The sequence below is a fragment of the Zosterops lateralis genome (genome assembly GCF_965231275.1).
Source record: "Zosterops lateralis genome assembly, chromosome: 5".
NCBI lineage: Eukaryota > Metazoa > Chordata > Aves > Passeriformes > Zosteropidae > Zosterops > Zosterops lateralis.
In genome coordinates this window covers 52,494,265-52,515,975 of record NC_139766.1, presented here as the reverse complement: position 1 = coordinate 52,515,975, position 21,711 = coordinate 52,494,265, and the positions used below count along the sequence as shown (strand labels likewise).

The 21,711-nt window shown below is 39.6% G+C and overlaps 2 protein-coding genes across 5 annotated transcripts in view; one reads left to right on the top strand and one right to left on the bottom strand.

The window, feature by feature from the left end:
• Positions 1 to 16,803, top strand: part of SMARCAD1 (SNF2 related chromatin remodeling ATPase with DExD box 1) — a 42,657-nt gene extending 25,854 nt beyond the window's left edge. For 2 of the 3 annotated variants that reach the window (XM_083861535.1, XM_083861534.1), the window contains exons 11-24: positions 2,300 to 2,502; positions 3,731 to 3,821; positions 5,026 to 5,125; positions 6,618 to 6,677; positions 6,887 to 6,962; positions 7,406 to 7,541; positions 8,569 to 8,706; positions 9,018 to 9,113; positions 9,534 to 9,651; positions 9,904 to 10,025; positions 11,128 to 11,316; positions 12,171 to 12,289; positions 13,194 to 13,376; positions 14,043 to 16,803. In XM_083861535.1, the coding sequence (XP_083717661.1) occupies positions 2,300 to 2,502; positions 3,731 to 3,821; positions 5,026 to 5,125; positions 6,618 to 6,677; positions 6,887 to 6,962; positions 7,406 to 7,541; positions 8,569 to 8,706; positions 9,018 to 9,113; positions 9,534 to 9,651; positions 9,904 to 10,025; positions 11,128 to 11,316; positions 12,171 to 12,289; positions 13,194 to 13,376; positions 14,043 to 14,277 (1,866 nt within the window). In that variant the 3' untranslated portion in view covers positions 14,278 to 16,803. The remainder of the gene's footprint in view (positions 1 to 2,299; positions 2,503 to 3,730; positions 3,822 to 5,025; positions 5,126 to 6,617; positions 6,678 to 6,886; positions 6,963 to 7,405; positions 7,542 to 8,568; positions 8,707 to 9,017; positions 9,114 to 9,533; positions 9,652 to 9,903; positions 10,026 to 11,127; positions 11,317 to 12,170; positions 12,290 to 13,193; positions 13,377 to 14,042) is intronic. The other variant, XM_083861536.1, reaches the window with a different exon arrangement.
• Positions 16,804 to 16,934: 131 nt separating this feature from the next.
• HPGDS (hematopoietic prostaglandin D synthase) overlaps positions 16,935 to 21,711 on the bottom strand; it is a 29,535-nt gene continuing 24,758 nt past the window's right edge. For both annotated transcript variants that reach the window (XM_083861537.1, XM_083861538.1), the window contains exons 4-6: positions 21,529 to 21,638; positions 17,945 to 18,043; positions 16,935 to 17,291 (exon numbers count right to left, since the gene is read on the bottom strand). In XM_083861537.1, coding sequence (XP_083717663.1) covers positions 17,127 to 17,291; positions 17,945 to 18,043; positions 21,529 to 21,638 — 374 coding nt within the window. In that variant the 3' untranslated portion in view covers positions 16,935 to 17,126. The remainder of the gene's footprint in view (positions 17,292 to 17,944; positions 18,044 to 21,528; positions 21,639 to 21,711) is intronic.

The following is a 21,711-nucleotide window of genomic DNA, read 5'->3' as shown; positions in this document are numbered from 1 at the left end:
ATGACACTCTGCTTTCTGAGGCAGAGGCTCTGCAAGGGTGCACCCAGGTGCTTTGGCAAAGCCCAAGCATGGAGCTGAGACATTAAGAGGGGGTGTGATGGGCAAATGGGAGATAATGAGGGGCATCTGCACAGCTGGGAATTAGGGATCAGAATACAAGGGGAGCAGATGAGTAGTAGACACACTAAAGGATGGTCAGCAGGAAGCATGGCTGTGAGAGTTACGAGGAGAGGCAGGGACGAGCTCCAAATACCAAAGCCCAACTCCTGGCCTGGCATAGGACCATATTTGTCCTGTACAAACTCCAGAACCACCTTGCACCAAAGCCAGCCAAAGGGAAGCAGCAAATGCTTTAGGTTAGCAGTGGGAAACTGCTTACAGTGGAACTGGTGTTTGTTGACTGAGGCTGAGGCTGACTTTCACCATTAGGCATTAAAGGGAAAGCCCTCATCGTCTTGCAGGTGGTGTGAACAGACAGAATGTGCTGGTGGGGCCATTCCAAGTGTGCTGGGAAAGCTCATGGGTTCAGTTTCCATAATGGTCTCACATTTGGGCCTCATTTGAAAAAAGCTGAATTTGGGAGGATGTCAGATTCTCTAGAAAGCAAAGGCCACCTGTGAATCTGCTTTATGTTCTGAGCAGGGTAACACCCTGTGTTTCACATGCAAGCCAGTGGCTAAAGTATTTCTTGTTGCAACTTGGACATGGTTGTTAATGTGCTGACATGAAACAATACAATTTCTGTCAATAACAGATGGCTCAATTCTCCACACCTTTACTTATGGATTACAGGATTTCTATTCGTGCCAACCAAAGCTTTAGTCATCAAAACAAATGTTGAAATTTTGTGGGCACCTATGAAAACTGTGCTCTTTTTAATTTCTAAGTAGGTGTCTGTTTAGAAAACTTCTTTACAGGTGTTGACATGTGCACCTTAGCCTGGTCCAACCTATGAATGTTGGTAAACTTTCTGGGGTTTTTTAAAATGGAAAAAACACAACCAAAAACGTACCCCCAAATTGTAATTGCCTCAATCCATTTATGTTTAAAATATTTTTCTAATGAAAGCTGTTTTTTAAATTCTATTTTAAGTTAATCTGATTATATGCTTCACCTTAACATAACTTGCTGTTACTCTGCAATGTGGTAATATTGGTGAGTTACTTAACACATAATAGCTGGATCAGATGACTCCCTTTTTATGAAAGGAATTCTTGGAGGATATATGCATATGAAGTCTTGTGCTAAATTTTAATAGATCCCTCATCTAAAATCAGAAAAATCGGTGTGAAAACTAATTCTGTTTTAATACAAGAATGATGAATCCAAAGCATCTTGTGTTCTTCAATTCTTTAAATCTATTAATAAACAAAAAAGATGCCTGTTATTTACAGTGAAACATGCGTAACTACTCAAGAAAATACTGTAATTATGAATGTGACCCCAGTTACTGCAGAAATGTATTTAATGGTAGTTTTTACACTTTCTGCAGATGGCTCTACATGGAATTTAGGAGAAATCAATGGGCCTGAAGGGTCTATTTTGATACAACTTCAGGCTGCTTGTCTCTGACATGTAAAATATTCATAATGGGATGAAGATCAGAAATTTAGAGGAGGGAAATACACAGTAGCTTGTGTGGACTTGAGGAAGCAACTGGTGGAAGAAAAACTTGTTTGTACATTACTTGTTTGGCATTACTTGGTGACCACAGAAAACCTGGCACAAATCCCAAGTCCAGTTTGACTACCTTTGTAGTTGGATTAGAACTGGAACCATGTAATGTTGAGCCTCAGACAAACCCATGACAAAATGTCTTAACCTTCAGTATAGGTTCATTTGTTTGCCTTGATGCCTACATTGTGCTTTCATCTTATACCTTTAGTATCTAATAGGGTTTGATAAAAGGGCATCTTATTGAGAATCAGTTCTTTTTTTTTTTTTTCCTTCCTTCCTTCCTTTTGGAGTTTTGTTCTGTTAGTGTGCCTGGCCTTCAAAGCTGGCTTTGCACTGCATGTTGCCTCAGTTTAAAGCACTTATATTTTATGTTAGAAACTCTTCAGAGAATTTTTATTTCTTAAAGTTTCAAGTTTCACAGTGTGAGGAGCTGCAATGATGACCTTCAATGTAGATTCACGCAGTTTGGAGTGGGCCAAGTATAATGAGTATTATTTGAGAGATAATTGGGATGCTGTTGCTGTCTCCTACTTGAATTACTGCCTGCAGCAGCTGTGGATTTTCACTGCAGCTGCTCTTAAAAGTGTTCATGGTTTTTTTAATTATTATTATTATTTTGCAGTTCACAAAAATGACGAAGACTTCTGGTTTGTCAGAAGATATAGTGTGGAACTGCAAGATACTGCTGAAGGAGAGGGATGTAGTTCTCAGGCTCATGAATAAATGTGAAGACATTTCCAATAAACTGACAAAACAGGTAACCAGGATTACTAGAGATGGAGGATGTGGATGGAACATAGAGCAGCCCTCCATTCTGAATCGCAGGTATCTCTCATTTTTATAATTTAGAAGGGTATTGGACAATAAGATATACTTGAAGACTAGATTTTCAGAACTGTAGTCTCCGAAAGTAGAGTTGCAGATTTTTGGTACTTAGTATCTCTCAGTGAGCTAGATAGTGATGTGCAACAGTTGAGAGAATCTAACAGATTTTTTGAAGTGTATCAGGAAAGCCAGTGGGCAGGATAAGAGCATTAAAAAATTATAACAATGTCTGATTTCCTTCCTTTCTAGTGAGTGTAACAGCCAGCCTTAAGCAATGGAATCATGAAGCATCAACTTATTTCAAATAAAAGCCCAAGCAAACCTACTTCTTTAATGGGGGACAGATTTCAAATAGGATTTGATTTCAAAAATGCTAAGTTAGAACAAATCTGAGCAAACTGGGCAGGTTTATCAGCTGGATGAGAGACTTTGATCAGGAAGTTCAGATGCACCAAATTATCTGGAACTCTGTATCCAGAATGGCAGCAGCGTTGTGGGGAATGATGTCTTTCAGAGAGGTAAATTGGTAAGGATCTCCAAATGGATATTTGGAGGAATGGATATGGTGCAGGGCATTATCCTAAGGGTTAGGAAATGTAGGGGTGCAGTGGGAATGGCCAAAGTAGCAGCTTGAATTCCAGTTGGATGCTGTTAAAACTAAATAGCAATAGGATTCTCAACTGTGTGAAAATAAAACCTGGGAGGAAGCAGGAAGTCTTTGGAGGAAAGATGTCAGTGACGTTTCTTCTTTGGAAAAAGTGCTGAACTGGGTGGCTTGCTGTTTAGTATATTTTGTGGATTGTGTGTTTGGGTTTGGGTTTTTTTTGGTGCTGACACAAACAATAATTGTTTGTGAGCAAAATTAGGGATGCAGCTGAAAAATGCCACTTCATTCATTGTGTACTTTGAAAATGAGTCGTTCTGTAGCTGCTTTTATCTGGTTGTGTATCACTCGTTGTAGAAGAGAAGTATTTGTTGTGTTCTACTCACTGACTGACTCACTGGCTCATTTTGATCATTTTAGATCTATGAAAATGCAGATAAGTAACTCAGTTTGTGTACAGGTGACTGATTAAGAAAGCTTGTGTTTTTCATTACACAAAGAGGTCTGGAGTGCATTAAAATAAAGGCAGTGTTAAACCTCCAGTCTGTGATTACCATAAGTGTAAAGCTGTGTTTCATGGAGAAACAAATAAAAGGTGGAAATAAACTTGATTGTTTTTAACAGTTTGAAACTGAAGCCATATCAGAAGATTGGTTTGAACTGGTTAGCACTGCTGTATAAGCACAGATTGAATGGCATCTTGGCTGATGAAATGGTAAGTGAAACTCCTTATTTAAGAATTGTTCAAATTTTGCAAATAAGACTTTGTTAAATCCTTGCCTAGGAACCTCAAGCAGATTATTAGTAGTCTTAAATTGCAAACAGTTCTCCAAGATTTTAGAAGCTGCTGAACTCCTTTCCATTTGAAAATCAAAGACAGCCTAAGATTCACGGACACTGACAATTACAAGTCACATGGTGTCTTCCGATGCAACGGAACTGGTTTCTGCTGCAACAGGTTATTTTCAAACCATTGAGTTTAACAGCTCCTTCCCCAAAAATGTAATTCGTTCTACTTGTCCAGCATTCAATGTGGTGACCTCCTATTTTCTCCATTTCTTCATCAGTTTCAAAACAGGCAGATAACAATACAGGAAAAATCAAGTGGGTAGAAACCTTCTCTGCTTCTTCAGAAGGACCATTTCCACCATCTCTTGTCATGACACTCCCCATCAACTTTGAACTAAGAGAGAGAAGCTTATGGATTTGAGGTTTTGTTAAATGGTGACATCACCCATAGCTGTACAACACAAAAATACTTACTGATGCAGCTGCTGAATTTGTGGCCTGTTGTTTTTAATCCTGGCTGCTGTTCATCTTCTGATAAACCGTGAATGAAAGCACTGCTTTGCCTTGCTATGACTTAGGCAGTGTTTCTCAGCTTCTGTATGTTTTATGTTAGTAAGAATGTGTGTGTTTTGTGGTAGATACAACCACACACAATTTTTAAAATTTTGATGCAGGAGACAGGAAAAGTGAGTGTTAGTGGAAATGTAGGCTTATCTTAAATCTGATTCCCATATTAAATTCCACTTCAGAAATATCTGCAGTACCTTTTGTACTACTGGCTCAAATGGAAGTAAACATTTAGTTTCCAAGTAATCATTTTTCTGCACCATTGGTTCAGGAAGGTACATTTTTGAATATCATTTGAGGGATGAACTTGAACTAAAATGAAAAATTTCATAAATTGAAAAGATGAATCTTTGTTCAAATATTGATAATGATAATGAAGTTTGACTGAGGTTGTACTTAAGAAGGAATTGTCTTCTGTAAAATTGTTTAAACAGAACAAGTTTTCTAATGAGATACCTAATCTTTACTGGGCCATCACTACAGTGTAATTGTCTTATGAGTTCAAAACACTTTTATGTCCCACAGATTGTAAATTTTGTTTAAATGGATTTCTTTTCTCTTAGGGCTTAGGAAAAACAATTCAAGCTATTGCATTTCTGGCTTATCTCTACCAAGAGGGCAATAAAGGTCCGCATTTGATAGTTGTGCCAGCTTCAACGTTAGGTAAGTTCTAAGCTTGAAAAATGATTTTGTTCAGAAAAAAAATATCACGGACATACCATAAAGCAAAGATAATTTAATGAAAGAAAATTTGGGTTTCTTATCATGGTACTCAACTACTTAAGTAATTTGAATTGGAATGCAGACCATACTGCAGGCATGCTTGTTCTGAATTAATTAGACTTAGGATGCAACTTTTTTAGATGATCTGTCTTTTTCAAAAAAAATGAAGTTGCTTGTTACAGTCTGAACTTGTGTAGCAAAGTAGCCTTTTTTACCTATTGAATATTGGCTGAATTTCCTAGTCTTCAGGCTGTGCTTAGGGTTAGGTTTCATGACATTTTAAATATTTACTGTCTTTTTTCCTCTTTACTGCACAGCATCTGTCAAAGCAGATGAAAATCCTAAAATGATGAGGCTAACTGTCTTTTACTTGTGTGTTCTGATTGTTTTATGGCCTTATTTGAAATTGGAAAAAGTATGGTGGAATCAAATGTCAGCAAAGCTGATGAGACTGAGCAGAAAATGGTTCTTGATGGAGTTAAACTTGGATTTGTTGAATGACAGGAGGAAATAACAAGTTGAATTTTGAAAATAATTCTTCTTTTAATATAAAATACTTGTTTGTGCTTCAAAAATTTCTCTTGATTTCTCAGTAAAGTTTCCAGTTGTTCAACTTTAAGTTTGAAATTGTCATTTTTAGTGTGCTTTCAAGCTCCACTGGAACCTAGTTTTTGAAACAACCCTTAATAATGCATATATTACTTAAAACCTGAGGTGTTCCTAGGTACGTGAACAAAGATGCTTTTTCACAAAAGCAGTCTTGGAGTCTGAATTTTAGAGACAGGTCAGCAATGTGTGGGCAGTGCAGTCTGCTGGCAGCTTTCCTAACACTTTTCCAGAGGTGTCTCCTCATCCCTGATCTGGGTCCAGCCCCTTCCCAAGTGGCATTTAGCAGAGTCCCCCTTCTGCTGTGGTTTAGGGTCAGCACTTGTATTGGCTGTCAAGCAGCTTCCCCTTGGGCGCAGCAGTGTTGCCTGTGGCCACTGGGCTGCTGCACACCTGGAGCTGCACAGCTGGGATGTCAGGCCTCTGCCTCCTCCCAGAGGCACTGTCTCTCCTAATGACATACTTCTGCAGGCTAGTACTGACAGATGAAGTGATTTGCTTTCTGAGGATTTAACTGTCTAAGGAAGAAACCAAGCTGCAAAGTTACACGTTGTATTTATTTCACACAGTGGTTACAGACCGTGCAGGGCCTGTTCCTGCAGGAGTTTAAAGTGCAAGCTGGTTGAATTACTGAAAGCCCAGTTGGGGTTGGTTCAGTTTCTTACGTATCAGTTTTCCAGTTTTAAGATGGAATATTTCTTAATCTTCAGGAGAATTTAAAGGGATTTGCATCAAAATCAGATGTTTGGTTTGATGCTGAGGTGTGAAACAGTAAGACATAATAAAGTACAGATTACTTGGGTTTTGTTTTAATGTTGTCTTACAGATAACTGGATAAGAGAAGTTCATCTGTGGTGTCCTGAACTGAATGTCCTCTTCTACTATGGTGAGGAATCTAGTTAAGAAATGAATCAAATAATGCAGTTACTTGCATGGCCCGTGTAAGAAAAGATGAATTGCTCATGGCAGTGCTGTTGAAAGACAGTTGTTTAAGACACTGATTTATCAATGAGTGATTTCTCTGCCATATCTTTAATTGTTACATGTATATAAATATATATAATTGTACTCGTTTTATGTTGTTTCCTTCTTTAGGATCCCAAGAAGAGAGGAAACATCTCAGGGTGGACATTCATAATAAAGTCATTGATTTCAATGTGATTGTGACTACGTAAGTACAGTTAAAACACTACAGACAGTGAGTTTTAGTGAGGTCCTGCTGACCTCTAGTGGTACAAGAAACCAGACAATTTCAGGAGTTGGGTTTTGGATAATGGTTAACTAGAGTTTTATGATCGTGTAAGACATACTATGTCATAGATGCTTTAAATATGTGTCAGTCAGCATGTATATTACAGATAATATTATAATTTTAATTGTCTTCAGTAGATTTTTAGGAAGTGTTACTGAGAGCATTGGCTTATCAAGTAAACTGAAATCATTTTCCAGTAATAAGCTGTTGTGTTGTGGTTGGTTACTTCCAGGCAGTTTTACTGCCTCTCATATACTTTCTCCATAACTCTTTAACAATATTAGAGAATTTGATTTGTTTGTGGTAACAGTACATTCATTTTCAGAGAGAGACTAAGTGTAAGTGATATTTATCTCTGACAGATACAACTCTGCAATCAGCAGCTCAGACGATCGAGGACTGTTCCGCAAGCTGAAGCTTAACTATGCAATTTTTGATGAAGGCCATATGCTCAAGAACATGAGCTCTATCCGCTACCAGCACCTCATGACAATTAATGTAAGAGGTTTAGTTATTGTTGGGTTAGAGGGACAGCTCCTGGCTTTTCTGTTTTGTAGTTACAAGCAGGGGGAAAATGGAATATTGACTGTAAAGTTCAAATACGTAACTTCAGAGATTCTATAGTATGCAAGTGGATTTAAGTGTTGGTGTGGTCTAAGGAGTGGATCCTTCACTGTGATCTCTTTCAGGGACATTAGCTCCCAAAGAAATGTAATAAATTTTCCTGTATCATCAATACAATGATAGTAGTGCTTGAGTTTCGGTATTAAGCAAATTCCCATTTATATCCCATAGCAGTAATGATTTTAAAGATGCTATTCTGATTGCTTGTGCTGAAACCTTGTAGTATTTAAGGACCTGCTCTGATAGGGCTATGTAAGAAGAGCCAGCTTGAGAATATTTTTTCTTGTGGCTTGCAGCCAGAGAAAGTGGAGTTTTGAAAAATATTTGAGTACAGTTCTTTCTCTGAATATTATGATCTAACACTGTAGTATTTGTGCAATAATAATAAACTTAAGATCACTTACTGCAACTTATTTTTCAAAATCATGTTTTCATCAATAGCCTTTTTAAAAAGCTGATCTTTAAGCAATGAAACTTTCTAGTACTTGCAGTTCAAGACTTGTGCTTAAGTACTGTGTGACATTAGAGAGCTTGATAGGGGAGCAGCAATGAACACAGTCATCAGGAGGAAGAAAAAATACCCCAAACAACAAAAAAAAACCAACAGTGACAACCAAAACAAAGCCCAAACAGAACAATCAAGAAGAAGCCTAATAGATCCAGGAATAGTTTTTTAATTGTCTTAAATTGGCGCACAGTTCCCCACAGATCTGTAAAGGGTTTTGTTGACTTAACAAGGAAATTATTCCATGATATTTCAAATATATAATAAGTTTAAATAGTTAAAATTTAAACCAGGCTCATTTTCTCACTTCTCCATGGCTGTGGGGTTTTTACCAATAATATTTTTTAGCCTGTGTGACAAATGTTTCTCATTGCTCTGTCCACTTTGTATAAACAGGCCAAGAATCGCTTGCTGCTAACGGGGACTCCGGTTCAAAATAATCTATTGGAATTGATGTCCCTCTTGAATTTTGTCATGCCCCATATGTTCAGCAGTAGCACAAGTGAAATTCGAAGGATGTTCTCTTCAAAAACAGTGAGTGCCATGAATTCTCTTCTTGAAAATAACTTTGTTCTTTTTGCTGGAAGACTGCTATTGCTGCCTAACTTCTGTTTTATTGCTATCTTATGGAAACAGGCAATGTGATTATGAAAATCTAGAAAATGAAACAATTGAGTAAACCTTTTAAATTAAAATATCTTGTAACAGGATATCTTTGAATACTAATGGTCAACTCAAGTATGTACGTTTTGGCTGGGGTTTTCATCAAGTTAGAGAAGTTAAGGTGATGGTGTTACAGCTTAAAGCTTCAGACTGTAATTGAATTCTTTTGACGTTTTCCTTAGAAGAGTGCTGAAGAACAAAGCATATATGAGAAAGAGAGAATTGCACATGCAAAGCAGATAATAAAACCATTCATCTTGAGAAGAGTAAAAGATGAGGTAACATTTTATATTGAAAATGATGGGTTTGTGTTATCAAAAAGCCTGATAATCTCTGAGACCAACACTAGAATATGAGACGAAATTACTTACTGATCTTAAAAAATGTTAACAGGTGCTTGCAGACTTCAGTGGTCTGAAGGAGGTAATGCTCATTAGCAGGGGAGTAAATCCCAGGTATTGCATATAATATTTCATGGAGTTCTGGAGTGTGCAGGCCATGTTACTTGGTAGGGAGGTTGATGTATAATCCAGGTCAGATCTGAGTTGAATTACTGTGCAAGTTAGTGAAGCTACAAGCAGTGAAAGGGGTTGGGGTGAGGAGAATGAACAGAGTATCATAACAGTGGTAAGACAGTGCAGAATTACTTATGGTTCACAACACTATATGTTGTAGCTGGTATAATTTTGTTTTGTCAGGTTCTTAAACAACTACCTCCCAAAAAAGATCTCATTGAACTGTGTGCCATGTCTGAGAAACAGGAACAACTCTACTTGGCTCTCTTAAACAAGCTCAAGAAAACTATTGACAGTAATGGTATGTAAGGGCCTTGTTTCCTTTTGGTGGATTTTTTTCATGCTGAGACATATGTTGAATGTGACTCCAGTCTTTGCTTTGTAGAAATGTCTAATGCTCATAAACTGTCTATATCCCTTCTATGGATTTTTTTGAAGTTCAGATAATAGGTGAATTTTCAAGCTGAGTTCTTGCAAACAAAGCTCTACTGAAGTATAAAGGTGTTTCAGACGATTATTTTCAGTAACAGTACAAAGATGTCTTTTTTTACAGAGAAAAGCTCTGATATGGGAAATGCAATGATGCAACTTAGAAAAATGGCCAATCACCCTCTTTTGCATCGCCAGTACTACACGAATGACAAGCTCAGGACGATGTCCACCCTCATGCTCAAGGTAAGGGGATGAGATTCAGAAACAATCTTTCATTTTTCAGAATTTCTAGTGCAAACTTGTTTCTTTGTTTGTTTTGTTGCCAGACTTCTGGTCAAAAATGTGTCTTGGCCAAACTTAATTCATTGTCGCTGCTTTTTATTTCTCTGCCTCTGTCCAGTGATCTAATCAAGCTCTGTAGGTATTTAATGCCAATTTTCATATCATAAGAATGGAGAGAACAGTTATGGGTCTGCAGTCATCTCCTTTTCATAAGCTCCCCCTTAGCACCTCTTCCCTCCACCTCAGAATTTAAAACCAAAGTGTTTATAGAAAAAATCTTAGATGGCCACTTGAGTTTAGCAGTTTTCTGAGTAGTATAGAACTGAAATAGGGAAGGCATAAGTATTGATCTGTTAAGAAATTTTTTTTATTTGTATGGGGTTAATGACTGGGGAGCTTGGGGAAAATCGTTCCTTATTTCTAAAATATATATAAAAAATACCTCAATACCTGTGTTGCAAGTGCTCTAAAAAAGTTGGAGCTGACTTTGAATATTCTTCACCTTTTTTTTTGAAATGAATCCAGACAACGTTGGGGGGAAGCAAAAAGAGACTCTTCAGTTTATGAAGGATTTTTGTCCCTTTTTATTCCCATACCGTCGTACTCTCCAGATGTGGCTTTTTTTCCTCTTCCAGGCATGATATCCCTCTACCCACCCTACATCTTGGGCTGGGTTTTCCATGTCTTCTACCATTATCCAAGGATTGGACCTCCCTTTTACGGAATGTGTCTTCAGGGGAAGAGGTCTGATAAAGGGATAAATGTTGTAGAGCTTGATGGGAAGTAGGTAATTACTAGGAAGGCTGAGCATATCCTCTTAAATTTTTGGTAGTACAAGCGCTTGTAAGAGCTAAATTGTGAAATAGTTATCCTCTCCTATAAACCTGAAGTTGAGAATTCATCTTCTGTTGCTTGCATGAGCCTTGCTCTAGCATTTGTCCATGTCTAGGTGTGTTACTTTTTTCTTTCAGAGATCATGGATGCTACTCTGTGTGGTGGATTTGCTTTTATTTTCTCTGATGAGTTTGTGTATTACATTATTTCCCTTCATTTTTGCTAATAGGAACCCACACATCGTGATGCTAACCCTGACCTTATCTTTGAAGATATGACAGTAATGACAGATTTTGAGCTGCATGTGCTTTGTAAGCAATATTCTCACATCAATGACTTCATGTTAGACATGGATCAGATCCTGGATTCTGGAAAGTTCAGAGCACTGGAACGCATTCTCTCCAACCTTAAAGAGAAGGTATTGCAGATGGCTGAAGCTTTTCCCTGTCTAAAGAGTGGCTCTAAATAATGGGTTAAATTAATGTCTGCCAGCTCTGTATGCAATCCAGTTGCTTTGCTGTGGAGTTTTACAATGTAATTTAGTGCATGTACAGAATTGCAAAGCAACACTTACAGCTTTTAATGTGCAGCCCTGAGTATGCACATCACTTCAGAGACAGCTGAAATAAATTCTCCCAGTTTTCCATGTTTCAGAGTATTCATACCAAGTTAACTACTCTGTTAATATACAGGGTCTTGCACAATTTTCACACCTCACTTTGGCAGTTGAATAAGTCTGAATTACATTAAAATAATCATGTGTGTTAAGCCCATGGAAGGGTAAGGAGGTCCCTGCTTCAAGTCCTGCTCTGAGATTCAAACAGGTTTATTTTGCAAATAAGCATGTGCCATAATGCTCCAGAGTATCCTGAATTTGCACAAGTAGGTGCTGTGGATCTGACTGTTTCAGACAAAATAGGACTACTCTCTATATTACATGAAATATTTAAATTTAAGTTTTGAATGAAAGTATTTTGATGTTTACAGATTAAGTAATCTATCATTTATGCATTTGATAAGTGATTTGTTTGAGCCACCTAAACACAAAGTAATTAAAATATTCATGCAATGACAGTGCGTTAATGCAGCGGAACTACTGGATATGGAATCTTCACTGAAAGTCAATCCTGGCTTGATGATTTTCAGCTTAGTCTTTTATTTCGGGAAACAGGGATTTTGTGAAAGTAAAATCATATATTTGCATCAATAAAGAATTTTTGTCATTCATAGTTGACATATTTCAAAATTTTTGCTTTGCTTTGTCCTTTCCAGGGTGACAGAGTTGTGTTGTTTAGCCAGTTCACTATGATGCTAGACATCTTGGAAGTTTTCCTAAAACACTGGCAACATAGATACATTAGGCTGGATGGAAAAACACAGATTTCTGAGAGGTATGTGACTCTTGCTAAATATGAGTGAGAGAAAGTGAATGTGTTGGAGAGGGGAAGGTGACTTGACACCCTTACCTTTCCTTTCCAAAGTACAGAAGTCTGTGCTCACTGGACATTGACCGTAGAAGGTGTTTAATGTTGGATTTCAGATCCCCTTAGTAAGGCTGAGGCTGAAAGATGAGGTTTAGATGGTGGGGTTACAGTCTTAGCCATGGAAATGAAAAATGTGTGTCTTCAGCAGTTCCTGGTGTGTTTGACTTCTGTGTCAGCATGTAATAACACCTGTAGCTATTCCTTTGGAGTGTATCTCTTTTACAGTAGATAGATATACCCCTTCGTTTCTCTAGGACAAACCATTCTGTCTGTCCCTGCAGCTGAAAACGTTGCCATGCTTTTCTTATGTTTGAGCTGAGCTGGTTTTCTGCCTCAAGAATTTTTGAAGATTTTTTTTTTTTTTTGATGCTTTTTCCTTTATTTTAAAAAAATGCCATTCTTGCTGTGGTGTTACTTCCCATGATGAGATGATGTCTGTTTCTGCCCTTACATGTGCAGTTAGTACAGAAGATTGTCATGAAGCGAAATTCATCCCCTACCTTCCCATTTGGTTCATGTGTTTCAGTCTTCCATTGTCTTCCAACTGACTCTTTGTGTTCTGTGATCATCAAAAATCTTCTTTTAAGCCTGTTTTCAGTCTTTGCTGTCCATCTGCCACTCTGTGTGTTTCTCTGGTCACTGCAGAGGTCTGTTGGTACCCTTTCTCTGCTATATAACATCTGTACTTTGGAGCTGCTGTGCAGTGCCACTGTCCTCTCTTGCAAAAGATCATCCCAACTTCTGTATTCAGCTCTGGAGCCGGTGTGGAGTGTTTTCCTAGGCCTGATGCATGGTGTCTTGTGTTCTGCAGGATACATCTGATAGATGAGTTCAATACAGATATGGGTATATTTGTATTCCTTCTGTCCACCAAAGCTGGTGGCTTGGGCATTAATCTGACCTCGGCCAACATTGTTATCCTCCACGACATTGACTGCAACCCTTACAACGACAAGCAGGCAGAAGACCGGTGCCACAGAGTAGGTCAGACACGGTAAGATTTATTTTAATTTATAGTGCTTGGGTTTTTTTGGGGGCGAGCTCTCAAAAGGAGGCTCAAAGGACAGTATTCATGATTAGAATTTTTAAGCAGAGACTTGTGTAGAGCAGGTCTGGGTTGTGTGGGAGCCAGGAATTGTGATTGTCTTAGTCCATGTTGCTGGCAGAACAAACCTTTGTTTACACTCTCCTCCTTTTCCTAGTTTACTATAACTCTCAAATTGTGTACGATTCTCAAATTTCTGGTGCTGGGAACTATTCCAAGGCAGATCTGAAGTCTTTGGAACTGTCTGGCCAATATGTTTGTTCTCTTCAGGAGATGTCTAAGTTTTTAAGTGCCACCCTATCATAAAGAGTGAGACCATAGAATGTGTGTAATTTTAACAGTATTCAATGGTAAAATGGAATTAGGGGGAATTTTACTTGTTTATATTAATGGAGATTTTTATGACTGTCCAGACATTTGCAGTGGCTGGGAGTACGGGAGAAAACATGTTTTCTGGCCCAGTTGTTGCAGAGGAAAATCTAGAAGCTCTTTGCCCTCTCATTCATTTCCTCATCTTTGCTTTAAACCCCAGCCAGCTGAGCCAAGGCATAGCATCCTTCCCTTTTACATTAATCCGAACTACAAAAATGGATTTTTTTTTCTTGTGATTTTCAGAGAAGTACAAGTCATAAAGCTCATCAGTAAGGGGACTATTGAAGAAACCATGCTCAAAATCAGCCAACAGAAATTGAAGTTAGAACAAGATATGACTGCAGCAGAATCAGGTAGGTGTCTTGTGCATAATGATGTCCACTTAAGTAAATTAAAGCTGCAGTATGTTACTCTGAAAAAAGAAGGTTCTCAATGCAGACAAGCCTTTTGTTGTTTGGGGTTTTTAATGTTAAACTAGAAAGATGTATTTTTGCTGGTTGTTCTTTGATTTGACAGGAAGCACCCTTTGAGTCTGACCCAGAAATCAGTGACCAAGTCCTACAGGCAGAGGATTTTTTTTACTGTTTGGGCACATAGGCTTTTGTCTGTGAAATATTTTAATCTGTACTAATGCTTGTCTTTATTCCTCAGGAGAAGAAGGAACCATTCCAGCAGACATAGCCACGCTATTAAAAGCTTCATTGGGTCTCTAAAATGTAAATATGTTGTGAAATTCAAGGAAGAAAGGTGGTGATGGTACTCCAAGGACTTTTACATTACTGTTGACCAGGAGTTTTATGAATGTTTATAACTTTTTGTAGTTTCTTTATTGTATTGCTCATGGTATTGAAAATTTTTAACACCAGTAGCATTCTTTTGATGCTTAAAAGCATAAATGGCCCAAATGTGCCAACTTCAGATGCTGAATAAAGGTTTTACAGATCACTTTTAAAAATGGGGACCTAAGTAGGAATTGTTTTAACAAATCTGCTGCTGCTTAAGATTTGTCAGTATTTTTGTAATTATTTCTACCTCTAAATATATATATATATATAAAAACTGTCTGTTTCACTGGATTCCGCGTGTAGAGTTTTTTATATGTGCCTTATTTGACAATGCTCGAGTCTGTTTCTGCTTGTTTTGGTTCATTTGATGTTCCGTACTGGTTTTGTATCAACTTGTTCCAATAAAATTCCATAGATTGACAAAATGTTTTTGTACTTGCGGTGATTTGGGGCAGGTGAGGGGATGATTATGTGTGTGTTACAAGTCAATTAGGCAGTTCTCAAACCAGCTGGAATGTTCCAATTGAACTGACTTTGCTTTGTCCAGCAGTAGGTAATTACCAGTGTGTCCTTATACTCTCATTTACAGTGGCATGAGGATATTGATTGTAAAAACAAAACTTCTGTCAAATAGTTTGATCAAGTCTGTGAGTATTCTGGTCAACTGTACATGATTTCTGCAAATTCAAAATGGGCGGGAAATGAAAGCTTTTCCAACACTTGTTTTCCAAGTGTGGACTGAACCGCTTGACTTTTCCTAGAAATGTTCTGTGGCTGTGCTGTCTGTTCCAAAACGCACAACTGAAATAAGGTGAATTTGTACTGTAGTGTTTGAGAAGGAATATGGGTAAGAATCAGTTTTCCATGCTTCTTTAATTCTACTGGTTCTGCTGGACTCAATAGTGGCACTTAACAGAGAACCACAGGTGTTTAATGCTACAGCTAATTAGGTTGTGTGTTTCTGTTGAGCATGATGCTAACCCAACTCTTATCCCATTGTACCTGCATGTTCTCACCTGCTTGGTTCAAATGTGGATTGAAACAAGATCCCTGCCCTTCAGGGTGGGTTGTGTAGTGTTCTGGATGTGTATGGGATCAGTTAATGTAGTCTGGAGGAGCAGTGGTTACCCCTGGGGTCAGTATCTGTCTTTAGGTGCTGTGAAGCCCATATGTGTTTGCACCTTTTTTATTTTTAACTGTTTCTAGTCTTTTTAGCTGGGGGTCTCAAGAGATTGCAGGGTCACCATCCTTGGGGATAACCAAAAACTAACTGGATGCAGTCCTGGGCAGCTGGCTCTAAGTGGTCCTGTGTTGTGTGAGCAGGGCTTGGACCAAATTATCTCCAGAAATCCCTTAACTATTATATGGTTTTGTTTTTCTGATTGGGAAAGATGTAAGAGGGGAAAAAACACAAAGCCAATCTCTGAAGTCAGTTGCTGAAGAAGAGAGGAGTTTTGGGAGCTACAGAAGGAAAACTGTGTGAAGAGGCAGAGCAAAGCACGCAAGGAGTTGTAAAGTAGGTGAATTTGGGAATGAGTAAAAGTTGTTTCTTTCTGTTCTGACAGTACCTGACTTCACTCTCTTAGGGAGTTGCTTGGTGTCACTCATGATTCAATGAAATAGTACTTGAGGTGGAGGGGAAAGTAAACATGGAGAAAAATACTCTCCCAGGAGTGGTGATTTCCAGCACAGAGTGCTGCCCAAGTTTGTTGTGGTTTATCTGCTTACACCACACAATGAAGACCTCTCACAAGCACTTGTCTCCCCTTGAGTTTGTGTAAACCACTTTCATCCACAGCCATTCACACTGCCAGGATTTCCACCTGCCTTTTCTCCAGTCCTGGAAGAGCAAACCCTTCATTTGTTCTAAATCTAGTTGCCACCTCTCACCCCTAGTTTGTCTCCTACTTACTGGCATACTGGCATAGATACTGAGCTGTTGAATGTTTTTGCAGCTGGTGTGTTTATGGACAACTGGTGCAGGCAGCAGCTCAGCCATGCAACTGCTTTTTGGCTTGTTTTGGAGGTTTTTGTTCGGTTTGTGTCAGGCACAGCATAAACCTCAAGCTTCTCAAAAGTGCTTTTTTTGGGCCCTTGAATTTTTTTGACTAGAGTGCGTCTTTTTTTTTTTTTTTTTTTTTTTTTTTTTTTTTTGCATAGTGTCCCGCACATTTGCCTCCTCCATTTAACTTGCTTTCCTCCAGATTGAAAGACTGCAATACACAAAACGTTGAGATCGCCCCTCTCCAGGAAGGTGTATTCATCTTTTCTCCCTTTGAGAGTGCACAAAACATTAATTGGTTTGATTGAGCACTGTGTTAGGAGAGGGGGAATATGATTGAAACCACACTTCTGTGAATCAGTGTTTATTACTCTACTAAATCACTGTTTTAGATTCTCTTGCAAGTGGATATAAGTGGTGGAATTTGATTTGATACAGCATAGCCATCTGAAATTAATGTAAGTGATTCAGAAGTTAATAACTTAGGATGCTTGTCATATTGAAAACTAAACAAGCATTTGTTTTTTCTGGGCAGCTGATCTACATTACAGTCTTTGGTCTTTTCTGGATCCAGGCTGCAATGGCTGGAAGTGCTTGCACTCTCTCCCTGAGAGCCAGAAGCCTGGGGTATTTGTCTGCCAGGTCAGGTTTACAGGACAGAAGTGTTGTACTGCACACATCCCAGTAGAAATCAGCCCACGTTACCTAGTGGAAATGGGACAGAAAGCAGTAAGTTTTAGTTGGTAATCTCAAAAGCCAGGATTACTAATATTCTGAAAAAACTGTGGATTTGTCTGTTTTAAGTTTTCATTTTGGGGTTTGGGAGTTTTGAAAGCCCATTTTTACAGGGCCAGTAGTTAGGTTGTAATGCAAGGCTTAACTTCAGTAAACATTGGTTAAAATAAAGTCCTGGCTTCTATATTAGTTGTGCTACAATATTAGTCTTTCCTGCTGAAACTGCTGCAGAAAACAGTTTGGGGTAAAAAGAGTACTACGTTTTTATAGGTGTTTTTTGTATTGCCTTGTAAATAAGTCAGTGATGATAAATGGGATTCTGTGTAGTCATGAATTTGTGTTTGCAAGTACAAAGGCATTTAAAATTTTTTGTGTCAACATACGTATGAACTGCTTTAGAAGATGCAGATCCTAGTCCTGGTTTGCCTCACTTTTCTAATATTGTGGAAAACAATTGTCACTTTGCAATAGAGTGACCAGTTATGTATTGGTAAGAACAAAGGGCTAAACGTGTGGGGAGACTTGCTTCATGGCCTGACATGAAATCCAGAAATTCAGCAATAGTCCATTACTTAATTTTTCTGGCAACCTGATGGGAATGGAAGAAACAAAATTATACTTACAGAGTTCCCTACCAGCCACTTCTTATCCCCTAGGAAAGTATCCAAATCTTTCAGTAGCTCAGGTGCTTTGTTGGTGAGGATATCATCAAATGCTTTTTTCTGGTGAAAGAACACAGAGATGCACAGCGGTCAGAAAAATGAATTTTTGAGGTTTTATGAAAAAGAAAGCTGAAATATGAGATTAGGATCAGATACCAAAGCATGGCATTTGTGGCTAGCTGAGCCATGACTTGAAGCCAGTTCCTCCCTAAAGGAACACCTGAGTGCTCCTTGATGCTGACATGATGTCTGTGGTGATGCTGCTCCTTTTTCTGTGCTAACAGAAAAAGCACCCAGCCATGGCAAGACAGGAGCTCAACCATAGATTTGGGAAAAATCCAGCTACAAGATACATTCCTAATGTCTCAGAGCAATTTTGGAGGGAGTCTTTTGAATATTATCTTTTCTAGGATGCAGAGTCTCAGATTTCCAGCATCCCTTGTGCTCAGTCTTTCCATGCTTACAGTCAGATGCTGGTCAGTTATCTTTGCTTATCAGACCTTCTTACGTGAGACATGGAACTTGGCATTTGAGCTTTTGATGGGGTTGATTTATCTTTGAACTTTGATGGTCATGTTATTTTTGCTTTTTTGTCTCCACAGCAGTACGATTTGAGGTGGCTAAAATGTGTTTTTAAAGGATGATCAAAAGGCTCAGACTCTTTGTGTTTGTGTGTTAATGGCTGAAGCATGAAGTTATTATGGTGGTGGTTCTCCACTAGCTGTTCCCCATAGCAGAAAGACTTAAAGCTGCTTTTAAAGGGGCTAAGCTGTTTACTTTGGCAAGAAAAACCGCTTCTGGTTTTTTCTTCTCACCTGCATGGAAACAATTAAGACTGTGGACCGTTGTGATCCTCTGGTCAACCCACATAGCACAGTTTGTGCATTTACTGTGCTTGGCCTAATTTTGGAGGAGCATGTGCAGGCTTGGGTGAATAAGCACTGGTGTGCAGGAATGAAAATATTTCTAAAGCTTTAACTGAGGTTAATGTGGAAAAAAAAATTAGAAGAGGCAGAAAGCTAAATGCAGGCTGAAATCAAATCAGTGTTTCTACAGATATGATTGAAGATTTGACATAATTTTCTGCTTTTTAAAGAGCTTAGTAACTAGATGAGGTGACTGCAAATATCAGCCAGGAGTTTGAAGTCCATAAATCTCATATCTGAGGGGAGGGGTGATCCCCTCCTCACCGTTTTACCCTGCAAATAAAAATCCCAAACTATTGTGTGATCATGAGGATAACAACGTTCCCCAAGTACAGGAGTGTGCAGCCAAGTTCTGAAGCTGGTGGGGACAACCAGAATCCCTCTTCTGGAGTGGCACATCTCAGCCCTAGAGCTCCGCAGTGGTGGGTGCAAAGCTGTTGCAATGCCAGTTGTGTTTTGGGGAATGTGGGGTGAAGGAGGAGTCTATGCCTGGCATGGAGGGAGCTTCCATGGGCAGCTTGCAGCTCTGCTCCCCTACTTTTCTTTGCTTTCTCTTTGCCTAGATGGCATAACACAGCCTCTCACCATTCTGGGGGTGTGTGTTCCTGTGGACTCTGGTCAGGCCTGAGGAGGTGTTTTGGCTTGTGTGTAGCTGACTTAAATCTGGTCTGGCGAGACCAGACCATGAAACGCCACTGCCACCACCTTGTAGTGGCAGCGAACCCGGGAGGAGAGAGGGACTGTAGGAGAAGGGAATACAGGTGACCTCACCCCTGATAAATAACAGCTGTGTTAATTAACCAATGCAGCCTCGGTCCTGATGAGCGACAGCTATATCCAATAAGGATGAGTGAGATAAAAGAGGGGGTTAGCTCGTAAGGGGAGGATCATGCAAGAGGAACCTTGAAGAGTATGAAGGAGAGAATCATGAAACAGGATCCTGGAGAGAGAGAGAATCACTGCTGTGATGCCAGTCTGGGTCTGCACTTAGAGCCTGTTGTTGGAACCTGCAGCCATAGGGTAGTGAGGTAAAGCCCTGCATTCAGAGTCTGCAAACTAATGCATGCAGTCATAGTTTAGCAGGAACTAACCAGCAGTCAGAGGCTGCAAGGGGAAACCCACAGTAGGAGCTTGCTGCAGCCAGAGTCAGTAAATGGTTGGAATTAAGACGACTAAGCCATGAAGGGGAATAAACCAGGACCCTTTTTATACTGTGTTTAACAAGAAGTTTGTGCCTGGGCTCATTTCTACCCTCTAATAAGAGGGCTGCTGCAACAAGGGAGGACGATGTTGGGAGAGTGGGAAAGTGAAATTCCCAACCATCTTTGGCCCCAGCATGTAATCTAGCATGCATACGTGCAGATGGGCACATAGGGGTTGGCTGCCAGCTCTTCCTGTTTAAATTAATCACTGGTGACGTGATCTGGGTCCTTTTTTGGAGAAGTGCTTGGGTGAGAGCTGAGTCACACTCAGGAATTACAACAGGAGCTTCCCTATGGAGGGGCAGCAGTGCTGCCTCTGCACCAGCACATCAGCAGGAGTGTGGCTCTTCTGAAATGGTTAAAACTCATGAGTCAACTTAACCTCCTCAAACTAGGAAACTTCAGGAAATAACTAGGAAATGTAAGTAATTCACATTCTTAAGTACTACACCTCCAAATTTCAGATTGTCCCCTGCAAGATTTCTGACCACTTTTCATATTGTTTGTTTTTTTGTTATTGGTTTGGGGCACCATTTTTTACTCTGTGGTCTCTGCAATAAGATACCCTAAATGATCTGAAATACTGCTTTTGAATAAATGGAAGGTGGCTGCACTGGCAGTTTATGGTGAGAGCTGTTCTTACACCTCCACTTCCCCAAGAGGGTCAGGTCAGAGCTGTGCAGAGCCTTTGTAAGGCTGGAATGAACTCACCTTCCTCCAGCAACTGATCTGTGTGCTTGCTTTTGGGATCCTGGTGAGAGGTGCTAGCCTGATGCCGAAAGAAACCCCAAATACTATAAGACAAGTCTGTGACTGTGTGTTAAAGTAGCCATGGCACAATAGCCTGGTGTCAGAAGCACTGAAGAGGACCAAGGTGGGCTGTGACATCAGAAAAGCACAGGAGGGCTGTGCTACCTGCCCTGATTAGCAGTGCTGCTACACTGCTCTGGTGACCGACAAGTTGTTCCTGGCAGGATGTTATTGAACACTGATACTTATTGAATATCTAGAAGAAAGCAAAATGCAGAAACACTTAAGGATAGGATGGGGCTATTTATCTTTGATTTGAGCACAGGCTTCTTGTGACAAGACAGAGGAATTCCGCAGCGCCAGCTGGGGTGGAAGTGTCCTGTCTTTCTCCTTTTGAAGAGCAGTTTGGTGTAGGCACATCCTTGGTTCAAGCTGAATTAGTGAGGGGCAGCTCATGATGGCCTCAGAGTTTCTACCAAGGGTGAAAACAAACCTAGTAAAGGAGGAGGTGGGATCAGCCTCCAGGAAGAACCACAGAGCTCCACCAGCTCAGCTTTGCTGAGCTGAGCTGATGAACCCAGTGGCTGACACCCATCAGTGTCTCCAGAGCTCAGACACAGGATAGTGGCTTACGTGCTATCTTTGTTTAATTTAGCGATTGGCTTACTCTCACGTCCTGGTTTTTCTCTCCCCAAGGGAACAGTGTCATGAAATCATCGATGGTGTCCACAATGGCATCAGCTAAAGCCTGTTCCACAGGCGTCTGGCCTGCCAGACCTGTGGGAAGCAAGCATATGAAGGGATATTAGAGACAGCATCAGCAGGAATTTTTGGTACCCCAAAAGTAAAC